The sequence below is a fragment of the Mesocricetus auratus genome, unplaced genomic scaffold (assembly GCF_017639785.1).
Source record: "Mesocricetus auratus isolate SY011 unplaced genomic scaffold, BCM_Maur_2.0 Super-Scaffold_100707, whole genome shotgun sequence".
NCBI classification, from domain to species: Eukaryota; Metazoa; Chordata; class Mammalia; order Rodentia; family Cricetidae; genus Mesocricetus; species Mesocricetus auratus.
In genome coordinates, this window is record NW_024429269.1 from 2,780,956 (window position 1) to 2,805,788 (window position 24,833).

Consider the following 24,833-nt stretch of genomic DNA (forward strand, 5'->3'; position numbering starts at 1 on the left):
GTGTTGAGATCAGGGGTGATGTTAAGCATTTTCCTTAATTGCTTTCCACATTGTTATTACTAATACAATTACAATTGCTATTATTACTACTAATTACTATTAACTGAGTCACAACCTCTCACTGAAATGGAAGCTCACAGATTCAGATATAATGGCCATCAGTCGGCCTCAGGGCTCCTGCTATCTCTGCCTTCCAGCACCAGGATTTCAGGCACGGGGGATCCAAAGCCAGACCTCCTTGCTTTGCATAGTAAGGACTTTACCAAGTGAGTCACCTCTCCAGCCAACATTCTTCCTATGTTAAGTTTTGCCAGCTGTCTGCTCTTAGCAGGGTCACAAGGAAACTGATGTGTGGACAATATTCTCTTAACTATGAAGTTCAAATTTCAATTATAGCAGGAAATGCATAGAGAAAATGACTCAGATGTAAGTGTGTAGAGGAGGATCCTTTTTAGGAAGATAAATGTTCCTAAGTAACCTGGGATTGGGGTGGGGGCTCAGCAGTGGAGTGTGTGCTTAGCACGTGTGAGGCCCTGGGTTAAGTTCCCAAACCAAACACTGAAAGCACAAAAAAGCGCCATTGGCAGAGGCAAGCTGACACAGATGTAGTCCCACTTCTCAGCACTGGTTGTCACCTGGCTTCCCACCTCTGCCTGAGTGGCCCTAGTGAGCAGGCTGACAGTGCCAGGGCTGTTTACGGCATTATATATATATAATGTGTTGGGGTTTTGGTTTGTTTGTTTGTTTTTCAAGACAGGGTTTCTCTCTGCAGTAGCCCTGGCTGTCCTGGAACTACTTTTGTATACCAGGCTAGCCTCAAACTCAAAGAGACCCACATTCACCTGCCTCTGACTCATGAGTGCTGGGATTAAAAGCACATGCCACCATGCCTGGTCATAAATGTATTTTGATCATATTTACCCACAACTCCTAACTTCTCCCAGATCCATAAAAGTATCTTACTGAATAATCATACCTATTTCAATATTCTTAGTGTTGAGATATGCACCTATATGCCTAAATTCTCTGAGATTTTATCATGAAGAGATGTTGGAATTTATTAAAGACCTTTTCTGCATCTAGTGGGATAATCATGTGGTTTCTGTTCTCCAGTCTCGTAGGTGGTAAATTACGGTATTGATTTACATATGTGAAACCGTGCTTGGGTCTCTGGGATGAAATGAATTGGTTTTTTAAAAATGTGTTCTTGAAGTCAATTTATAAGCATTTCATTGGTGCTGCTCAATTTAAAACTCCTTTGATACAACAAAAGCAGCGCTAAGATGAAAGGTCATAGCACTAATGTCTGCCTAAAGAAATTAGAGGATTCTCAATGACTTAACATCACACCTGAAAGCTCTAGAAGAAAAAGAAGCAGACAAGAGGAGTAGATGGCAGGAAATAATCAAACTCAGGGTTAAAATCAATACAAAAGAAACAAAGAGAATAATACAAAGAATCAATGGAATAAATAGTTGGTTCTTTGAGAAAATAAACAAGATAGACAAACTGTTATCCAAACTAACTAAAAGGAAGAGAGAATATGCAAATTAACAAAATTAGAAACAAAAAGAGGGACATAACAACAGAAAGGGGAAATCAGAGAAACATCAGGTCATACTTCAAAAACCTGTACTCCACAAAATTGTAAAATCTAAAGGAAATAGACAATTTTCTCAACAGATAGCACTTACCAGAGTCAAATCAAAAGCAGGTAAACAATTTAAATAGATCTATAACCCCCAAGGAAACAGAAGCAAGTTTTAAGTCTCCCAATCAGAAAAGGCCCAGGGCCAGATGGTTTTAGAGCAAAATTCTACCATGTAGGAGTGAACCCCAGAAAGCTATCCACCCATGAGGGCGGAGACATGTAAACTGACACAGGTAGATATAAAAGGAAGTGAAAGAAGAAGGAACCCCCTTTGTTTCTCCTGGAAGCCAGCCACACTTCTGACTCCTGGTCAGTGCGACTCTCTCTCCCTGATAAATAAATATATTGTTTTTTCCCTATATAGTATCAAATATCGTTATACTACCAGATCTTCAAAATTGAGCTAATACCAATTCTCCTCAAATTGTTCTACAAAATAGAAACAGAAGGGACATTGCCAAATTCATTTTGTGAGGTCACAGTTACTCTGATACCCAAAACACACAAAGACTCAACCAAGAAAGAGTTATAGATATATTACCCTTATGAATATAGCGACAAAAACACTCAGTAAAATACTCAAAAACCGAATGTAAGAATACATCAAAAAGATCATTAACCACAATCAAATAGGCTTAATCTCAGAGATTTAACATAGAAAAATCTGTCAATTTAATCCACCATGTAAACAAACTGAAAGAAAAAAACCACATGATCATCTCACTAGAATCTGAAAATGCCTTTGACAAAATCCAGCACCCTTTCATGATAAAGATCTTGGAGAGTTCAGGGATAAAAGGAACATGCCTAATCATAATAAAGGCAATATACAACAAGTTAAGTGGAGAGAAATTTAAAGCAATTCTACTAAAATCAGGAACAAGACAAGGCTGTCCACTCTTCCCATATTTATTCAATATAGTACTTGAAGTTTTAGCTAGAACAATAAAACAGATAAAAGAGATTAAGGGGATACAAATTGGAAAGGAACAAGTCAAAGTATGGATATTTGCAGATGATATGATAGCATACATAAGCAACCCCAAAAATTCTGCCAGGGAACTCCCACAGCTGATAAATACCTTAATTGGAGTTGCTGGATACAAAATTAACTAAAAAAATCAGTAGCCATTCTCTGTATAAATGATAAATTGTACTTGAAGAAATGTTCAACATCCTTAGACATCACGGATATGCAAGTCAAAACAATTCCGAGATCCGTCTTATACCTATCAAAATGGTTAAGATAAAAAACACAAGTGACAGCTTATGCTGGAGAGGATGTGGAGCAAGGGAACACTCTTCCATTGCTGGTGGGAGTGCAAACTTGTACAGCCACTTTGGAAGTCAATGTGGTGGTTTCTCAGAAAATTAGGAACCAATTTACCTCAAGATCCATCTACACCAGTCCTGGGCATATTCCCAAAGGATGCTCAATCATACCACAAGAACCCTTGCTCAACTATGTTCATAGCAGCTCTACTTGTAATACCCAGAAACTGGAAACAACCTAGATGCTCCTCAACTGAAGAATGGACAAAGAAAATATGGTTCATTTACAGTTGTTAAAAATGATGACATTAGGAAATATGCTGGCAACTGGATGGAACTAGAAAAGATCGTACGTGAGTGAGGTAATCCAAACCCAGAAAGACAAACATGGTAAGTACTCGCTAATAGGTAGATATCAGCAGTAAAGAAAAGGATAATCAGGCTACAATCCATAGACCCAGAGAAGCTAAATAATGAGGAGGGCTCATGGGGGAGGATGCATGAATCCCACTGTGGAGGGGAAATAGAATGGACATTGCCAGTGGATTGGGGGAGGGGTTGTAAGGGGGAATCGTGATGGGAACAGGAGGGATCAGGTGGGGAAAGGATGGAGGGGAAGAGTACTGGGAAGACAGCTGGAATCTGTGGTCATCTCTGGGATGAGCTAGAAACCTAGAACAATGGAAACTCCCAGTAATATGAGGGTGACCCCAGCTAACACTCCTAGCAATAGGGGATACAGAACCTGAACCTGTAACCAGACAATACTTCCAGGGACATCAACCCAGCCACAAACCTTTGACTTATAATTGTCCTGCTTACAAGATGTGCTGGGGTAAAGATGGCATAGAAATTATGGAAGTGACCAACTAATGACTGGTCCAGTTTGAAAGCCCATGAGAGGGAGCTCATCCCTGACACCGCCTGGATGGCCAGGACCCAGGTCTGGATATCCCAGAGATCTAGGATAGAACCACACACAACTGGAAAGAAAAGTCATTGAAACATTGAAATGATTCCTAATACTCATGCCTAGCCCAGCTGTCATCGGAGAGGCTTCAGCCAGCAACTGGTGGAAACAGATGCAGAGAACCACAGCCAAACATTAGGCAGAGTTCAGGGAATCCTGCTGAAGAAGGGGAGGAAGGATTGTAGGAGTCAGAGGGGTCAAGGACATCACAAGAAAATTCACAGAATCAACTAACCTGGGCTCATAGGGCCTCACAGAGAGAGACTGAACCAATAACCAGGGAGCCTGTATTGAATCGACCTAGGCCCTCTGCATATCTGTTATAACTGTAATTTGGTCTTCTTATGACACTCCTAACAGGGGGAGCAGGGGCTGTCTTTGACTCTGTTGCCTGCTTTTGGGACCCTTTCCTCCTACTGGATTCCTCATCAAGCCTTAACAGAAGAGGAGGTGCCTAGTCTCACTGCACCTTCATATTACCATGGCTGACTAATACCTATGGGAAGTCTGCCCTCATGTGAGGGGAAACAGAGGGGGAGGAATGGGTGGGGTGGGGGAGTTGAGGGAGAGGAACTTGGAGGAGAGAAGGGATGGGAAACTCTGGTTGGGATGTAAAAACAAAACAACAAAAGTCCTTTAAATGTCTTTAAGAAGATTGTGTCCACACTTAGCACTAAAAAGACTCTTGTTTACAAAGAAAGGCCTGGAGAGAGAAAACTGAAGTATAAAAATTAGTGAAACAGGAATTCATAAGTTGAAATCTGACCCCCAAAGTGATGGTTTTAGGAGGTAGAATGATTATGAAGTGGTTAAGATATGGGGGTGGAGCCGGGCGGTGGTGGCACACGCCTTTAATCCCAGCACTCGGGAGGCAGAGGCAGGCGGATCTCTGTGAGTTCAAGGCCAGGCTGGACCGACAGCCTCCAAAACAATACAGAGAAACCTTGTCTCGTAAAACCAAAAAAAAAAAAAAAAAAGATATGGGGGTGGAGCCCATATGAATAGGATTGATATCCTTGTAAAAATATTTCAGACAGTCCACACCCGTCCTATCACATTAGGACACTGTGAAGCAGAAAGTGAATGTTCCTCAGACACCACATATGCCATTCCCTTGAACTTGGCATTTCCAGACTCCAGACCTCTGAGAAATACATGCCTGTTATTTCTAATGCCATTTTCACCATAGCAGCCCAGTTAGCCTAAGACGTGTTGTAAGTCTCAGAAGAGTTAGAGGGGAGAAGAAAGGAACTGAATAGCGTACGAGGTGCCTAGTCTCCTTTCTCACTAGTACTCCAGGAAAGTGCTGCTTCAAACAGGAGGGCAGTGTGTGCACAACAGTGTATTTGAGACACACACACACACACACACACACACACACACAGACAGAGACAGAGACAGAGAGAGAGAGAGAGAGAGAGACAGAGAGAGAGAGAGAGAGAGAGAGAGAGAGAATGCCCCCTCTCCACCTCTCCTCTCCAGCCCCAGCTGGTGGGATGCACCACAGTCCTGTTTCTCACAGTCTTCCCCTGAAGAATGCTCATGGAGACCTTCTAACCTGTCCCCAGCCTTTCCTTTGCCCTTCAAACCTTCTCTGCCGTGCTGAAAGTGTGTGTTCTCCTTTAAACTCTCTTCTTCTCCCCTTCTCACTTCTCTCACTTTCTCCTGACACACTCACTCCTGAGTCTTTACTCCCATCTCCTCCGGAGACTTTTGCCTAACTTTTTTCTAATTCTGATTTCTGGAACTTAAAACCAATTGGCCTCTAGCTATAAAAATGACTACCTTATTCAGCTCCCGTCTCATATTTTCAAGGAGGAAAATGAAATCTGCTCCAAAGGCGTATAGTACAAATGAAGGTTCAGAGTGGGTGGAGAATTGATCCATCACTTAGCCATCAGTGTGGATCTGCGTGGGTTGCAGACTCAAAAGACCTTGAATTCCAACACCAAGAACCACAGCAACCCTGGCACACTGCTGCCCAGATCCCAACTCATGCGAATCAATTTGCCATGTTTATTAGCAATAAACATAGTTGTGAATTGAGCATTGAAGTATTACGCCTTTCCACTTCCCGAGATAATCTGATTAGAACCTCATAAAATGCATGTTCTTTTCATGCCAGCAGGAACATTTAAGAAATTAAGAACAGCCTTGCTGAGTTATCGCCTCATGGAAACTGGCATCCTATTGTTCAGCATAAGACTTCAGCTCATGCAGGAAGCCTGGTCATCCAGAGTTGGCACATAAGCTTTGGCATCTCTGATTCTATGTGGCACAGCATGCATTGTCTGCTTCCATGTTGTGGAAGTCAAGACACGTAAAGCTATTTACTAAACTGGACAGAAGCCAGATGTTGCTGTTGACAGTGGAACTGAAGATTTCATTTGGGCAAACTATAACAACTATAGTAGTATGCATCCATTTGTGGAAGACACACCATTTGTGCCGCGGTGGTTAGATTTTATGTTCAAGTAGATTTCTGATTTTACAGTTATATGAGACTATTAGGATAAGTTTATGCTTGTGCTATTTTATTAATAAAGTATCAAAAATAATTGAATAGCCGGGCGGTGGTGGTGCACGCCTTTAATCCCAGCACTCAGGAGGCAGAGGCAGGCGGATCTCTGTGAGTTCGAGGCCAGGCTGGACCGACAGCCTCCACAACAATACAGAGAAACCCTGTCTCGTAAAACCAAAAAAAAAAAATAATAATTGAATAAAGCACTAAGGTTCCCATAGGATTATCGTAGCTCCAGCCTTACTGTGCAATTTGTCAAACATGGCCACCTGTTGCCATTGTATTTTTTGTTTTGTTTTTTGTTGTGTTTGCTAGTGTGTTTTATTTGTTGTTGTTTTGTTTTGTTTTGTCTTTTTTTTTCTTTTGAGACAGGGTCTCTTTGTGTAGCTCTGGATGTCCCAGAACAAGCTCTGTAGACCAGGCTGGTCTCAAACTCGCAGAGATCCACCTGCCTCTCCCTCTTGAGTGCTGGGACTAAAGGCGTGCGCCACCACCACCCAGCCATTGTATGCTTGCCCCTGTTCCATGTACCCCGTCCTGAAGACTATTGGTTCATCTCTCTTTCCCTCTCCCTCCTCGTGTGTGTGTGTGTGTGTGTGTGTGTGTGTGTGTGTTATACACATGTAGATGGGAGGTGTGCTACCAGCACACACATGGGCTTTCTTCTCTATTGCTCTCCACCTTTTTTTTAAAGGCAGGGTCTCTCACTGAACCTGGAGATTACTGTCTCAGCTAGACTAGTTGGCCAGCAAGCCCCTGGGATCTGCATGTCTTGGCCCACATAGCTGGGGTTATATAGGCTACAGATGCCTGCAGTCACATCAGCTTTTATATGGATGTCGGGGATCCAAACGCAGTTCCTTCCTCGGTGCTTGCAGAGCAGAGTTTTATGACTAAGCCATCTTCCCAGCCTGAGACTATTGTTTATTTGTTTTTCAGTTATTCCCAAGAAGCTAGGAATTTCCCCCCATCCTTTCCCTAGTATCATCACCTCTTCCGATGGGGCTTGGACACTTCTTCCCACAGAGCTGGTTCCTTGGGAAGCACCCACACACTATACTTAGTCAACCCTGACTTTTCTGGGAGACAATATCCTCATTTAGTCATTCCAGTGATTGCAAGGGGCACAGTACTAGCTCCTCCATTTTATAGACAAGAAAGTAGATGTTCAAAGAGACACTATAACATGTCTAAGATCACAGAGGTAATCAAGCAGCAGGACTTACTTAAGTCCAACTTGTCTACTCCAAAGCTCTTAACCTTGCTACCACAGAGGGCCAAACGCGCCTGTGCTTCTCAGTATCTGGGGACTAAGAAGCCGAAGAACGCACAGCAAAACCACAAACTCACCTTCAATTTCTCCTTGAGAGTTCTATTTCTCTGTAGCTTGATTATTTCGTTTCTTTGCAAAACAGCCTCTCTCTGACTTTGAATAGCTTGCTGGATTAAGACAGAAAATATTGGCAGTGGTGAGGTGATCAGTACTTGTTATTTTAGCTGCTTTCATTTGGCCCAGAAATACAAGTACTCACACAGTATGATAATGCACTACCAATCACAAAGGCATTATTTAAAAACTACTGGTCCAGACCAGGGTAGTGGTGGCACACGCCTTTAATCCCAGCACTCAGGAGGCAGAGGCAGGTGGATCTCTGTGGGTTCAGGGCCAGCCTGGTCTACAGAGTAAGATCAAGGGCAGCAGGGGCTACCCAGAGAAACCCTGTCTCTAAAAACAAAACAAAATAAGCCAATAACAACTAAATTACTGGTCCAGATGCTGAAGAGATGGCTCCGTGGTGGAGAGCACTTGTTGCTCTTTCAGATGACTTGTGTGTGGTTTCCCAGCACCTACTTCTGTGGACCACAACTGCCTGTAACTCCAGCTCCAGGGATATGATGCCCTCTTTCAGCCTCCATAGGCATCTGTACTTATATAGTATATGCATGCAAATGTGTGTGCACACACACTCACACATGTTCATACCACATACTCACACCACACACACACACACACACACACGTATACATAATTAACTAGTCCATACTTACATTTCCCATCTTTCTTTCCCTGAAATGAAATAAGAAAAATGGCACAATGACTAAACTTTTATTTTGTGTCCTTGCACATTTCCAGCTTTTCTGGCAAGCAGCACAGACAGACAGACAGACAGATATGCCCCGTCCTTTGTATAATCTCCTTTTGACTCTACCCTCATTCCTGATCCTCTTCTAGTATCTTGGAGAGGGCCTTCATTTCTCAATGGTAAGGAATGTCCTATATACTCTCTTCCTGTCCCAGGCAGAAGGTGGCCCTCTCAGTCTGAGTTCCCACGACACTGGGCTTGCCACTCTCAGCTTTTATCCCTCTTTTAGACAGCGGTCTCAGAAATGAGGCAATTCTCAGCGCCCAGCAGATTTAATGATGCCCAGTTTCAGTGTTGGCACTGGAAAAGGTGAGCTTCCGATACTCTGTGGCAGGGAGTAGGGCAAGACAAATTGGAGGGGCGAGGAATGAAGTGAGAATTCTGACCTAGACCATTAGAGAAAAGGAAGTTCTAGAGAAAACCACCAGGCTTGAGTTTTGGTGAGCCTGGGAGGAATGTGGAGGGGACAGGTGAAGAAGCTAGCTCGGAACTGCAAGAGACGTACCAACGACCCAATGACACCGCCATTGCATCCTGTGACCTCATGCTGCGTGCTCAGCACAGCTGTTTGTGCTTGTTTGGCTGGTTCCTTTTTCACTCTCAACAGTTTCCCAGTATGGAAGGCAAGTCTGCCTCTCCCTAGTTATTGGGGGACAGAGCTATGTGGAAACTAAGACACCTATTAATTTCCACTAAGCTCTCCAACCCAAGATCCCTAGTACATAGCTTTCATTCTTAGTCATTAGACTGGCACTCTAAAACCTTTGGGCCAAAATTCTCAAGTTTTGAGTTTAAAAAACTTTTAAGGTTAACAGAACTTAAGTAAAGTCTGGATATTGCATGTGCCTAGTGGCGGGAAACCTACATTTCTGGGGACAGGAATCACTCTCTCCATATTGTGCATATGAGTGGCACCCTCAGATTTTCATAAACAAAGCAGTGACTGAGCACAGAACACCTGTCCTAGGAGTGTCACATGGCTCAGAGTCTTGAGACAACCCACCCAGGCATCCTGACATCTCGACAAGTCACAGAGACTTTTCTTTCATCTCCAACAGTCAGCCTGAGATGACGTTATATTGTAATGTTCACAGCCAGGACCTAGGAAAAGAGTCCATGGCAGGAAGACCCACAACCTTGCACACTCAGCACAATACCTGAGATATTCCCACAGGTGGAGCTTGTCAGTCTTGGTGACCACCAGGGCGATGTCCTTGCAGAAGCCACGCTGGCAGGCTTTGATGCTCTCGTTCAGAAGGTCCTCATGGGCCTTTCCTCCAGAGACTCGCTCTATATCGCTGATCACCCAGATGACAGAACACTTATCAATGGTCTGCAGAACATGCCCAAGCAAGGATCAGAAGGTGGATGGCATCTCAGGCAGAGAGACTACAGTTCAGTGATGGATGCTTCACACTACCTTCTCCACTCCTGCCCCTCACTCACGGCTCCACTCTACTCTCTGCACCAGCCAAGGCAGCGCCTCGTGAACCCTCATGTGTGCACTAGCTACACACTTAGTTGGGCCTCCATTTGTCTGTCAAGGCTCTGAACCGGATTGCCACAGATGAACAGAGCACCTCGCTTGGACATCGTATACACCTCACCTCCCTACTACATACCTACTCTCAGACTGTTCAGGGCAGTTCTCTGGCACCTAGAGAGAAGAGGATCTCTTTGCCTTGCATCTTAGAGTCCATAGAACCTCAAGCACATGACCCACCAGAACTCCCAGTTTGCTGCAGAATTATTGACAGAGTTCTAAAAATCGGCCCTCTGGGCCCAGACCCATCAGTCACATGTGGCACCCCACTTACACTTTAGAGGAGGGCTCTTCAAAACTACCTGTGGATACCTAGCAAGAAGCTAGATGCCCTATAATTCGTGTTTTAAAGGCCAATGAACATAACACTGCTTTCTTAAGTGCTCATCTTTGTGTGATAATTATGCATGGCCTTGTGACCTGTTTCTCACTGTATTGTCTGTCTCATCTCTGTAAATGTGAAATGCTGATCTGACTCAGACACCATGTAGATTCTCAATTTTTCAACACAGGTAAGTTGCACATAAAGATATGACTGATGTGTGACTTGAGAATTATTATTCTCGTTGTTCTCATTCATACCAATTGTGTTAGCTAGTAGAAATCCTATACCCCAGAGGGTACCTGGACATAACTGAAGATATTTTTAAAGAATGTGCATGTGTGTGTGTGTGTGTGTGTGTGTGTGTGTGTGTGTGTAGGCATGCACGCCCCATGTATGTATGGGTGCCTACACAGGCAAGAAGAGAGTATCTGATGCTCTGGAGCTGGACTTACAAGTACTTGTGAGCCCAAGACATGGATGCTGACCACTGAATTGAGTCCTCTGCAAGAACAGTGCAAGTGCTCTTAGCCTCTGAGCCATCTCTCCAGTGCCTCTGAAGATATTTTTAATTGTTACAACTTTGGATCCTGAAAGCTAAAGACTAAATACCTTGCAAAGCCCAGAAGATCTTCTTATAACAAAGAATTATCTGGCCCCAAATGTTACAAGGTGGAGAGACCTTGAGTTAATAGAGTTTCAAATTAGTTTTCCCTAAGGCCACACAACTAATGAGTGGCAGAATTTGTGGTTAGGCCAGTTTCCTAAGTTGCCTGCTGGTCCCTGTGCGCTGTCCCCGCTGTTCTAAGGCATCCCATTGGTGAAAAGGCAGCCATAGTGTCTTCCCCTTACTCAGACCCTAGCTCATGGCAAATGCCTTTGAGCGGGCCAGGGTGCTTGATTTTAAACATGGTACTGCTCTGGTTGTGTGGGAATGGAGTATCTGGTGACATCATTTGCTCATGCCTCCCTGACCCCGAGTCTTTTGTTCCATACATCATGGCTTAAAGAATATGTGCTGTGAGTTAGACAAAGCCCTCTAAAGAGAAGAAACCAGGTCCTGAGAAGTAAAGCAGTCACACACATCTGGACCCTGACCCTCATCTGTTTGGAATGGACTCACATTTAGATACCAATATAAAAATGCTAGTTGCCTCCTCCTCCTGGTTCCAAAATTAGAGTCAACTTAGAGCTGCTTGGGGTCCTTCAGTGACCACTGTGGATATTGTGTGTTCTTTAGTATGGAAGACTGTAGGCCATCAGGCTGGGAACCCCTTGAGGACAGAGCCTCTTTCACCCTTGTCTTCTCCATGTCTAAGCAAGCTACAGGCACTCAACAAACATGTACTAAGGGGAAATGATGGCAGTCTTAAAAAGTTGCTGCACTTAAATGTCAGGCCCCACACTAAGCTCCTAACTACCAGGATCTGACATAGTTGCAGCTGTGGAACACACACACACAGACACAGACACAGACACACACACACACACACACACACACACACACACTTAAAACAAACCCAACCAGATCTCAGAGGAGGGATGAGGTAGCAAGCTGTCAATCCGACCCTCATCCCTCCCAAAGATGGAAATGAGCATCCAAGGGTTAGGTGACAATGCCCAATGTCCCACAATGACATCTGGGTGGAAGAGCAAGGACATCTAAATTTGAGCAGAGCTGGTGGCAATGAGCCTTGTCCTTGCAGTCAGCTCTCCCTGGGAAGAGGGGGCCTTCAGTTGCTTCCTGTGAGAGGCTTTCAAAAAACCTCAGGAATGCGAGGGAGCAAGGCCAGGCAGAGCTCTCTGGGAGCCAGCCTGCCCCTCTAGCCAGCCTCCTCAGAGTGTGATTCAGGCCACATCTACTGGCTTTGATAGGCTGCTTGATATATCTAAACTAGCTGCAGCCATGTTCCACCCAAGGGAAGAGCCAGCCCCTCTTCAGCCGTCACTCTCTCTGTTTGGCCTGAAACTAGCCAAGGCCTTGGGGTTAAGACCTGGGAGAAACTACAGTTCCCATGACCAGTCCTAAGCCAGACTAGAGAGAAGGACACGGACTGTCTCGTGCTAAGGAGAGGGGAAAAGGACAGGGTGAGGAGCATGGAGTCCAGTGGATCAGTTAAGAAATCTGATTATCAGTTGGGCATTGGTGGCACACGCCTTTAATTCCAGAGTTCAAGAGGCAGAGACAGGTGGATCTCTGTGAGTTCAAGGCCAACCTGGTCTACAGAGTGAGTTCCAGGACAGGCTCCAAAGCAATACAGAGAAACCCTGTCTCAAAAAACAAAAACAAAAGAAAGAAAAAGAAACCTGTTTATTATCACTGAATCTCTGTCACTAGCTAGCATTGGACAAGTTACTTTGTTCAGCTGTAGAGTTGGGCTCTACATTCACTGAGTGTTCACTGGCCGAGCTGCAAGAGTTCTTCATAATAGTTGCTCTGTTACTAACAGATGTTGATGACACTGCTCATCCATCCCTGTCCCCATCTAGCACGTGCCCTGCATTCCTCCATCCCTGTCCCTGTCTAGCTGAGGTCCTGCATTCCTCCATCCCTGTCCCCATCTAGCTAGGGTTCAGTGTCTCCCCATCCTGTCCCTATCTAGATGGAGTCCTGCACCTCTCCATCCCTATCCTCCTCTAGCTGGGGTCCTGCGCTCCCCCGACACCATCTCTTTCTTTAGAGAATGACCCTCCCTCTGTTCCCAAGGAGCATCATGCTTCCCCACCTTGCCAATACAGAGGCAGACTCTTGGTTCCTTAGTGGGTGACTTCTGTACCTTGCACCTTTGGCCTCTGTTATGATTTGGATAGGAAATGCCTCCCACAGGCTCATGGGTTTGAGCAATTGGTTCCCAGCACTTTCTGGTCTTATTAGTCCTCTCTCTCTCTCTCTCTCTCTCTCTCTCTCTCTCTCTCTCTCTCTCTCTCTCTCTCTCTCTCTCTCTCTCTCTCTCTCTCTCTCTGTCTGTCTCCCTCCTCCTCCTCCTCCTCCCTCTCTCTCTCTCCCTCTCTCTCTCTCTGTCTGTCTGTCTCTCTCCCTCCTCCTCCTCCCTCTCTCTCTCTCCCCTCTCTCTCTGTCTGTCTGTCTGTCTCTCTGTCTCTCTCCCTCCTCCTCCTCCTCCCTCTCTCTCTCTCTCTCTCTCTCACTCACTCCTTCACATGTCCACATGTCTGTCTGTCTCCATTTCTCTTTCTTGTGTGAGGATAAAGTCTGATCACTCTGCGTCTGGACTGTCAGACAGGCCCCATGCACCTGCCTCCAGGCTTTCTCCATCATGGTGGACTGTACCCCTCTGGAATTGTAGCCAACAAACCAGTCCTTTCTCCCCTAAGCAGCTTTTTGTCAGGACACTCTGTTACAGCAACAGAAAAGTAAGTAGCACAGCCGTGCTTGTGCTCACAGCCTCTGTAGGCCTCTCCTCTGCTTCTCTAGGCAACTCTCTACGTCACACACTCTTGTTCCAGCTACACACGCTCCCTGCAGTCCCTCCTCCCCGGTTTCCGTGACCGTTCAACACAAGAACACAGAGAAATGAGAGAATTTAATGTCAGAAAGCTCACAAAATCCTGACTCATTTCTCTGAAGGGGAGAAGGAGTAGAGAGAAGAAGGATAAGCCTGTGAAAAAGAATCACCTTTTTCCACATCTCATCCCTCTTGCTGTTGAAGTCACCTGTGCCTGGAATGTCCACCAGGACAACCCCTTCTGGAATCAGTGAGGATTTGGGAAGAATCACTTCCACATATTTGATCAAGGGCCAGATTTGTGTTTCAGCCGATTCTCCATCCCAGTCTCTCCTCTGAGTCCGGATGTAAGGGTCCAGCTTGACAGATAGCTCTCCTGCCTGAAGAAGAAGGACAGGTTGTGCATACCAACCATGCTGATGGCTCTTTGTCCTGGGTTCACTGTGATGCAGTCATTGAAGGAATGATGAGGGATGGTGAGAAGCTCTTAGACTGCAGACATCATCAGGAAGCACAGAATGGTCTCTTCAAGGAGCTGTGAGTCTGTGAAGACTCCGGAGACCAACAAGTTCAAGCTCCTTCACATAGTCGGGGCTGGAGAGTTGGCTTCAGTGGATAAGAGCACTTGTTGCTCAATCATGACGCTCAAAGTTCAGATCCCCAGCACCCACACAGGGCAGTTCAAAGCTGCCTGTAACTCCAGCTCCAAGCAATCCCTCTGTGTGTAAGTCTCTCTGTTTCTGCCTCTCTCTTTCACACACACACACACACACACACACACACACACACACAAATAAAATAAATAAATATTAGAACTCAGTGGGGCTGGGAATGTAGCTCAATTACTAGAGTGCTTATCCAGCAAGTATAAAGCCCTGATTTTGGCCGCAGCACTGCATAAACTGAGCGTGGTGGTGCATGCTTGTAATCCTAGAACTCAGGAGCTAGAGACAGGAGGATTAAGAGTTCAAGACCATCTTTGACTACACAGTGAGTTCAAGGCAGTTCAGAATATAAGAAAGCTCCCTAACTTTCAGATGATATAGCCCAAGTCTGATGGAAGAGGACTCCAGAAAAGTGACAGGATGCTAGATTTATCTCCCAGATTCCATTTGCTTCTAAAATTGATGCAATTTTCTAAATTTTGCTTTGAGCATATTTTCCCCACATGGCAAAAGGCAACTGTAGAGAATTTAGTTACTGGAAACCTCATATATAATTACAGAAAATCAATCATGACACAATGATCATAGTTTCCAAATTAAAAATTGATCAGAAAATGGACCTTTTAAAAGGCTTTTATTTTTAAAAATCTTCCCAAGTATAGCCAGATGGTGGTGGCACACACCTTTAATCCCAGCACTTGGGAGGCAAAGGCAAGCAGACTTGGTGAGTTTGAGGTTTGAGGCCACCCTGGGCTACAGAGTGAGTGCCAGGAGAGGCTGTCTCAAAAACAAACAAGCAAACAAACTTCCAAGTAGATACACACACATATATAGATATAAATAAATTCTCTGTGTGTGTGTGTGTGTGTGTGTGCGTGCACACGCGCGCCTGCATGCCTGCGTGCCTGCGTGTGTGTGTGTGTGTGTGTGTGTGTGTGTGTGTGTGTGTTTGATATTTGATATGTAGGCTTTTCCAGAACATTTCAACAACAGTGAGTGGACTCGGGGCAGGGGGAGATTCCAGTCTACTGTTTCTGCTTAGCCACACCTGGGAACAGTGACAGGGCAGCAATTCTCAACTGGAACACTTCAGAGAGCAGAAAAGCTAGGATCTATGGTAGTCATTACTGATCAATGTCTACAGAAAGGTCCAGAAAGAAAGCAAGAAAGAATGACACACACACACATATAAGTTACACATATGCATGCCACAGGCACACAGGGAAGTCAGAGGACAACTTGCAGGAATCAGCTCTCGCCTTCCACTTTGTGATTCTTGGAGATCAAATTCAGGTTGTCATGCTTGATGGCAAGTTCCTAAGTACCTTACCTGCTGGGCCATTTCACTTGCCCCACCTTGGGAAACTGAGGTTTTTATTTTTATTTTTATTTTTTATTTTTTTGGTTTTTCGAGACAGGGTTTCTCTGTGGCTTTGGAGGCTGTCCTGGAACTAGCTCTTGTAGACCAGGCTGGCCTCGAACTCACAGAGATCCACCTGCCTCTGCCTCCCAAGTGCTGGGATTAAAGGCGTGCGCCACCAACGCCCGGCAGTTTTTTTTTAATGTACAATATTTATAAGCTGAATGTTGGTTTCACAGGTATTTTGTCTTAATATAGATTCTGAATTTCAGCATAATAGAATGTATGCCAATTCTGAAAGTGGACGAGCATCCCAATCTTCATTCATACCAACCTGGATGTCCATCTGTTTGGGAGCCAAGGGAGTGAGGTTGATCTAATCAGGGCAAGTCAGGTTGCCGCCTTCTAACAGCTAAGAAGAGCCATTCAGCCCAGTTCTGAACAATGAAATCCACACTAAGTTATCAAGGGTGTTTATGGGAATGTTTCCACTTCCTGAAATGGGAGATGTGTTTGTTGCCAACATTCATCTACTTCTTTCCATGAGACTAGCTGCAATGTCTGGCATTTCAGCAGCAACTTTATGACTAAGAGGCAACAAGCACCATGGAAGACCACAGAGATGTTTAATTTGACACAGCTGAGTCACTAAACCAATCTATGACCCTGTTGCCTCCAAATGAATTAACTTCATTTGCTTAAGTCTTGATATATATATGCAATATATTTACAATATATTATATAATGAATATATTTAAATATAATATATATAATGAATAATATAATATATAATGGATATATATATTCATTTTCACTCAAAGCCATCCCAAATTAATCCTCAACTAACTGTAGCATAAAACTCCATTTGGAAATCAAAGGTTACCATCTATAGGCATAAATAATGAAAAATAACTTGGATAGTGGTAATTCTGATTTGGATACCCGTTTTTTTTCCAATCAAAAAACTGAACCTTGGACAATTCCCCTGGATGTACTCAACTGTTATATTTAAGACTAACAATACAGAGAACTAAGTCTTGACATTACCTCCTCTGCCTTAAGAGTGATGGTTCTGGAACTGGGGATCCTCCCTCTGAGCTTGGTCCTTAGCAAATCCTCATAGGGCCTCCTTTCTGCCCCGCGGCCATACAGCATCTGTAGCTTCTGGGCCGCTTCTTCTACTGCGTCATCCCTGGCCCACAGGTCCTCTTCTTCTCCCCTGGGCCCGGCTGCCCTGTGCAGGAGTGTAGTCAAGTCCTTCAGCTCCGCCTTCCACTCCTGCCAAGGCAGAGCAAGCCACACCGCTCATGACAGACAGAGGGAATGGTAACAAGGGAGTGGGCAGAGCACAGGGACCTGAGAAGGGCCAGGAGTTTCAAGTAGCTACTCAAACACCTTGTCCTATAAATGAGCGTCCTGTAAAAAAAAAAATGGTTGGCCTATCAACTTGATACAGCCTGGCACCATCTGAGACAAGAAGCATCAGCTACGGAACTGTGTCACTCAGATCATCTATGGCTGTGGCTGTGAGGGACTGTCCTGACTTCCTGAATTGACAGAAAGGGGTCAAGTTCACTGTGTGTGATGCCATTTTGGGGCAAATGGTCCCAAGCTACATACTAAGCAAACTGAGGCTGAGCCTATGAGCCAGCTAGAGAGCATGCCAACAGGCAGCAGTCCCCCATGGCTTCTGCCTTTGAGTTCCTTCCTGACTTCCCTCAATGACAGACTGTGACCTAGAAGTATAAGACAATTAAACCCTTTCCTCCCCTCATTTATTCTCTGTCGTGGTGTTTGTCACAGCAGCAGGAAAGAAACTGGAGCAATGGGGAAGCAGGGGCTTGAGGAGGGGATGGCTGGCCTAGGTGTCTCACAGGGAATTGCCTCAGGACCTGGGTCAGGGCCCCCATCTCACCCTGCAGACCATTTTCACTGAAATAAGTTCCATTAGGTAAGTGACCTATAAGTATCTGTGTGTGCACATGTCTATGCATATGTGTCTGTGTGCACACACATGTGCGAAGGCAGGGTTGATATCAGATGTTTCCTCAACCCCTTCTCCACCGTGTTTGTTCGTATTGAGACAGCATTTCTCACTGAACCTGAGCTCATCAATTCAGCTCGCTAGCAAGTGCCCATCAGTATCTCTGTCTCCCCAGTACTGGGATTACAGTCCCACCTGGCTTTTTACCCTCCATGGATGCTAGTGGTCCAAACTTGAGCCCTCATGCTTGCCCAGCAAACACTTTTCCAACAAGCCATCTCCCCACCCCCTGTGCTGCATTTGTAATGATATAATTATAATCTCTGGTGGTGCGGAGAGGAAAAATTCAGGGAAGAAAGGAAAAGAAGAAGAAAAAGAGAAAGGAGAGGAGGGAAGAGATTTTTAAAAGGGGGGGAGGGCAGGAGGGCCGACTGGTATACCTGATCAGACAGAAGGTGGATTTTGGCCTCATACTGCTCACAGCAGCCAGAGCTCACTTGTACAATGCAGGACGTGCAAATGCTTTCTCCAGACACTGGCAGGAACATGGCTTGCTGGATGAGGGCATTGATCAGAGAGCTTTTGCCAGCGCCTGTGCTTCCCAAGAATCCAACATAGATCGGCTCCAGGGGAGGCTTTTCAATCAAGGCCAGAAGTCGGTTTCTGCATCCATTTCAGAATGCACATTAAGTATGAAACAAAGCACATCAGAACAGAATGCAAAGAAATTAAGTCCTGATCCTCGGCAACTCACTGTATCCTCCCTTTCTTTGGTGAAGGGGTATTATTGCTCCCTATTGACCACATAGTCTTGGCTGGGGAGCAAACAGGACTAGGCAAAAATGCTCACTAAACATAATTCTCCACAAACGTTATGCTGTCTACATAGATGTGAAACATCCCTGTTTGTGATCCATGTTCTCACCTCTAATAAAACCCATGCAGAAAAATCCAAAGAGTAACCCAGAATCCCTTGAGCAAGGTCAACCACATCATTGTCTTGCTTGGGGACCTTCGAGTCAATTCTGTACCAACAGCTGATAAAATCAGTGACACTTGGCTTGGCTGGGTTTGGAGCATTTCCACTTATCCAAGTGTGACTTTGCTCCATGAGATTTTTCCCCCCATCCCTTCATGCTGTTTCCATTTGTAAGCACTTTTTGTTTTTCCTGGTAGGGGTGTAGCACAGGATTAGAGGGTGCAAATTCCAGACTCACATGAGATACTTGAGTCCACTGGGAATGCTGTCATCCAGGAAGACAGACTGAATCATCTTCTGATAGGTGTTGCTCAAAACCCTCCTGGTCCGAGACTCCAGTTTTTCATCTGGAATCAACAGAAATGGGTTATCGGGGGTTTACCGGCAAAGAAAGAGATCCCCAAAGGAACCTACTGAATACTGCAGGGAAGGAAGAAAACTCAGCCAAATGAGAAGTCAATTAAACCAAGGAGCAAGCTCTCTGCCGCTGGAGATAAGTATTCATCGACAGCCAGTGTCTGTCTGATGCGATCACCTCAAGAGACCAGCACCCTCTGCACTCCCCTTACCACAGAACTTATATGTGTGTTGCTATGGACTTCTAGAGCCATCTCTCCTGTGGATTCTGCGTAAACACCCACCAGAGCACCTAGCTAACCTTCTATAGACTGTCTTCTCATCTGGAAAAGGCTATTTGGATAACGACCTTCTCTTCAGTGCAGCCTGGACATAAATGGACAAATTACATATCTCTGTGGAGACTATAAGGAGCAAAGGCGCGAGGAGACATTCCCTGGTCTCCAGAACTTAACCTCTTCCCTCAGAGCATCTGCACCTGTTAGCAAAAGATGGAGCCGTGTTGCCATGAGCTACACCAGCGTTTCCCAACACTCACATTCCTTAAGAGCACTTTGCTCTGCAGAGGGAAATGCTTGGAACTGCTGGTCTCGATGTGACCTGCGTCTTTTCTTCACGGGTTCTTTAAACAGATCACAGTCAACTAGGGATAAACAGAGGGTATAGAGAATTACAGGTTGCGGGCAGGCAGAGGATCCTTGCCTCACCCCTGCCAATGCACACAATGAAGAGGCTTCAGAGCACCCTGGCCAGCTCTACCTGCTCTGAGGGGTTGTCTCAATTTAGTAACTAATTCTCAGGGTTACTGCACTTGCTGCATGTTACATCAGTTACTTCTGTGTTATCTGTGACAAAGTATCCTGATAAAAAGCACTTAAGGAAGGAAGGATTTATTTTGGCTCCTGTGAGGGTCACACGGTATCAGCAGTCAGGAAGCGGGGAGTAATGTGTACCGGGGCACAGGTCACTTTTGTCACTTCAGGACCCTGGCATAGGGACTGGTGCCACCCACATTCAGGGTGGGTCCCACCTCAGTCTAGGAACTCCCTCACAGACCTTCTAGGCCAGCCTCCAGGTGATTCTGGGTCCTGCCAAGCTGACTATCAATATTAACCATTACACATCCGGTTCCAACATCACTCTCCAGATGCAAACTTCTATTTGCATGTCCTCGGAAGCCGAAGTAGCTGGATACTGTTTGCCAAATGCAAGTTTTAGGAAATGCACTGACGGAGGAAGGGAAAGCTCAAAGCAGGTTCAGGGCAGGGAACAGACAGGCCTTTCAGACCCCCTCAGAAACAGAGCAGCGGGGAAAGCAAGCATGCAACCAGGTCAAGCATCTCCTGCTCTGTCTCAGAGTCTTTCTTCATCTGAAAGCCGAAAGGGTGGTAAAGCAGAAGCATTGAAACAGCGTGAGGGGGTTTCCTATACACTGGATGCCTTCCAGCTGGGCCTGGTGGTGCATAGCTACAATCCCAGCTACTCAGGAGGCTGAGGCAGGGAGGTGATGGCATCTAGACCGGCCTGGGGCATCTAGTAAAGACGTCTCTCAGAATGAAAGGTTAAAAATCAGTACTGGGAGACGGCAAGTAAGGTGCTTATGGCGCAGCATGAGGACCAGGGTTCAATCACTAGCACCTATATGAAAACTGTGATGGACCAGCTTCAATCCCAGCACGGTGGAGGCAGAGACAGACAGATCTCTGGAGCTCCCTGGTCAGCCTCGCTTAACTGGTCAGCTCCAGGTTCAGTGAGAGACTCTTTCTCAAAAAAAAAAAAAAAACAAAAAACAAAAAAGGTGGAATGTAATCACAATACATTATATGTGCATATAAAATGGAGGACAACAATTTCTAAAATAGAAAGTGATGATAATGTCACGGGCCTATGAGGATGCTGGACTAAAGTCTGTCAAATTGTGCAAACAGGCAAACTGTATACTATGTGAATTATTTGTCAGTAAAGATTTTATAAGATTTAAAAATAAAAATAAGGTGAACAGCTACTGAGGAAAACAGCCTACATTTACTTCTGGCTTCCATATGTATATTCAAGCGTGCATACCCACGCACATGCACGCATGCACACATACAAACCCACACCCACATGAGCACATGTAGATGCATACATCATTCCTACATACACAAGTTGAAAATTTAAAAAGGCATGGGGATACAACTCAGTGCTAGATTACTTAACTAGCATACATGATGTCCCGGGTTCAATCCCAATGCCACAAGAAGATAAAATAAAATGATGCCTTTTGGATATTAAATTGAGGAAAACACCCCTGGCCCTCGCTTCTTCACCTACAGATATTTGCAGCAGAAAAAAAAAAGAAATCAGGAGAAGAGCTTTGAAGTCTGCAGGAATCATTCATTCACTTACATGATGACTTGATTATGAGGTGAAAGGCTGGTAGGGGTCGTAAACCTAAGGAAAGCTGTGTTTTAGATTTAGAAAGCACACCTCATTAGTGTTGCCTGGATAGAAAGGGGGTAACAGCTTGGTCACTGGAGCAAAAGTTACTGGAAATGATCCTAACCCAGTGCTCCTGGGGCTTGCTGATGACCAGGGAAACAGCCATGAAGTGACATGGAACAGGTCCAAAGAGATGCCACCCTGAGCTCATATAAAGAGCATATAAGGCTCCAAAGCTGAGTGTGGCCTAGGAAGGTCAAGCTCCATGACAGGCTAATGCAGCACTTCAGAGGGGACCCAGGGTAGCGGCCTAAGCAGAAGGCCCCAATTGCATTACTGGACTCCAGATGTGGGTTTCCCACACTGTGCAAAGCCAGTGCAGAGCCACGCGTGTGCTGGTGCAGAGCCACACATGTGCCAGTGCAGAGTCACGTGTGTGCCAGTGCAGAGACATGCATGTGCCGGTGCAGAGCCACACAGTGCCAACACTCGGGCAGCTGACACTTCACGCTTCTGCTGGGAAGATGACAAGCTTGCTCACTAGATCCTTCTGTCCCAGGAAGTGGCTGCTCTCAACTGCAAGCATCCTTGCTGGCTCAGCGTCAGGACTGCATTAGAACTAAATACCAAGTGGTCGCTGGCTTTGTGGCTTCAGCCAGAGAAGGAGAGGCAGAAAAGAAAAGAACATGCTATTCGAAGGCCTGGGCCAGTTGTCGGTCAAGCGCTGAAGCCCGGGGGCAGCTCAGAAGGCCAGGATGCACACACACACACACACACACACACACACACACACACGCCTGCTTTGTAACTCAGGTGCTCTGTGTGAACAACATTCGCACAGTCTCTTAGCCATGCACATCGAACAAGGAACAAACCCATCTATCCAAAGCCCTTGCTTCAATGTTGTAAGACCTGGCAGTTAATCTGATATGGGTGGGAGCTAGGGGTAAGAATTCAGATAAAATAGCAGGCTTACAAGTCTTTTCTCGGTTCCAAAAATGAAAAACCACCTGGAAAAGATAAAATATTCCATCTTGCATTTATACTGTGAATGGGTCTATTAAACTGTAACTGGAATGAGCTGGCCTGAACGTGGACCGTAGTTCTTATTATCCCCTACAATTGCTTGGCCATCCACTTGTCATTTTTCCAGCTACATTGAATTGTAGTAAAGAGCAAAGAGGGGTGGATTGCATCAGGAGGTGTCACTTTTGAAAACTGATCCTCAACAGATGCCTCTCTATGGTCAATTTGGGACCATTGCTAAGCAAAGGGTCCCCTCCTTAGCTCTGAGCGCAGCCTGAGGGACCCAGAAGTTGCAGGGTTTGTGTGTGTGTGTGTGTGTGTGTGTGTGTGTGTGTGTGTGTGTGTGTGTGTGTGTGTGTTCTGCCAGGCTTCATTGTGATGGCTGCTATCCACACGGACCTGGAAATATTGGCTCCTTTTCCCATAAGGGAGTTGTTTCCATAGTGATGAGGAGGATTTTTTCCTCCTCGGTTTTGAAAACAAGGATGATTTGATATACCCTTGTTCCAGGACTTGGGAGCTACCCCCTCTTGGCTTCCTCAAAAAGGCACTCGCTGTGGCCCAAGAGACCTTCCACAGGCCCCCTGAGGGAGGAAGTTTACCCACACTGACTCCAATAGACTCATCCTTCAACAAGACACTTCTTGGGCCCATCTCTCCCCTTCTGAGAAAACTACCTGCTACTATTCCAAGGGCCTCACATCACCTCTTTGGATTTCAGAGAGTCCAAGCTCATATTCTATAAATGATTTTTTTAAGGTAGGAAGCCTCACATATACAACTGATTGTCAAACAGCTTGCTTTGCTTTGAATAGGCTACTTTAGTTATTGTTTTAAAAAAGATTGACATGCATGTCTTACTACTTGTCATTAGAAAACAGCATCCAACTAAAGAGCAAGGAATGACAGTTGTGGGAACAGTCTCAGCCTTTGACCAGACAGCAGTGACCAGGTCCTACTTAAGGTCATTTCACGGGCGTTACCTGAGTGTGGCATCACACCCGCCAAAGCCTCCGTTTCTGCCATTTCCTGCTAAGTCTGTTGCTCCTTGTGCCTGCTTGGGAAAACCAGCCTGGAAAGACAAAGAGCAAAGAGGAGAAATGCACACATTAAAAGTACAAAGAGCAGTTGGGCAGAGTAATAATCCCACGACTTGAAAGATTGAAGCAAGAGAACCACAAGTTCAAGGCCAGTCTGGGCTACACAGCAAGACACCATGTCTCACTGAAAAAAAACATACAGACCTCCTAAAGTGAGCATACAGAAATATGTTTGTGTTTGTGTCTTCCACTAGCTTCCAATGTTCTGAAAGAGCAGGGTAAGCATTCTCGCGTCTCTTTGAAACACAGTGCCTCATGCATCACTCATTGACATCAGATGTGGAAAAGATCAATGTGTGATCATTGGTTCTCCATCACACACATTATCTGGGGTAGTTTCATTTGATATTGCCTGAGATCTTTAGGATAACTCATTCTGAAATGAGAATAAACCTCTGGTGACCAGAGCTGTGGATGTCAAGTTCTACACATTGGCTGCTTTGGGCAAGGTCAGTGCCCCAGTCAGGTGAACTTGAACTTGTGCCAATGACATTTATTTCCAGCAAGAGTCAGCTTGAAGCTGGGATGTCTACATGCCATTTCTCAGGACTGGAGTTTCGTGGCTATGTACTGAGCAGGGAAGGAGGGGTCCAGTGATTCAGTCTTATGAACCTTCCTCGTCCCATTTCAGCAGGAAGACACCTGACTGGGGGTTGATTATATGTAGCCCTGAAGCATGGGGCATCCGCAAGGGGGGTCCGTAAGTAGTATGAGAGAAAGGAAGTGTCACAGCTGGCGTGTCTAGGTCACCAGCAGACAAGTTTGGGCACGTACATGAAGAAGATTCAGGGCCCTGTGGAGGCTTGGAATGAAGAACACTGTGCAGAGCAGATGGGCATACACTGTCCTGGGTCCCCTTCTCTGCCCACATAGATGAGAATCCAGGGAACACCAGGGAACACCAGGGGGAGCACCCAGTGTCCTTACTCTCCATAGCCACTGCTTCAGGGGGAGCACCCAGTGTCCTTACTCTCCATAGCCACTGCTTCTGTTGGGGAGCACTCAGCGTGCACTTCAAAACCAGAGCCACGGCTCTTCTGAGATATGCAAAAGC

The 24,833-nt window shown here is 45.4% G+C and overlaps 1 protein-coding gene across 1 annotated transcript in view; it reads right to left on the reverse strand.

The window, feature by feature from the left end:
• Positions 1-23,705, reverse strand: part of Nuggc (nuclear GTPase, germinal center associated) — a 40,846-nt gene extending 17,141 nt beyond the window's left edge. Inside the window, exons 1-9 of the mRNA XM_040740677.1 lie at positions 23,663-23,705; positions 19,771-19,875; positions 19,114-19,222; positions 18,337-18,559; positions 16,960-17,190; positions 14,058-14,267; positions 9,716-9,891; positions 8,464-8,482; positions 7,765-7,854 (exon numbers count right to left, since the gene is read on the reverse strand). Of these exons, the coding sequence (XP_040596611.1) occupies positions 7,765-7,854; positions 8,464-8,482; positions 9,716-9,891; positions 14,058-14,267; positions 16,960-17,190; positions 18,337-18,559; positions 19,114-19,222; positions 19,771-19,875; positions 23,663-23,705 (1,206 nt within the window). The remainder of the gene's footprint in view (positions 1-7,764; positions 7,855-8,463; positions 8,483-9,715; positions 9,892-14,057; positions 14,268-16,959; positions 17,191-18,336; positions 18,560-19,113; positions 19,223-19,770; positions 19,876-23,662) is intronic.
• Positions 23,706-24,833: the final 1,128 nt, after the last annotated feature.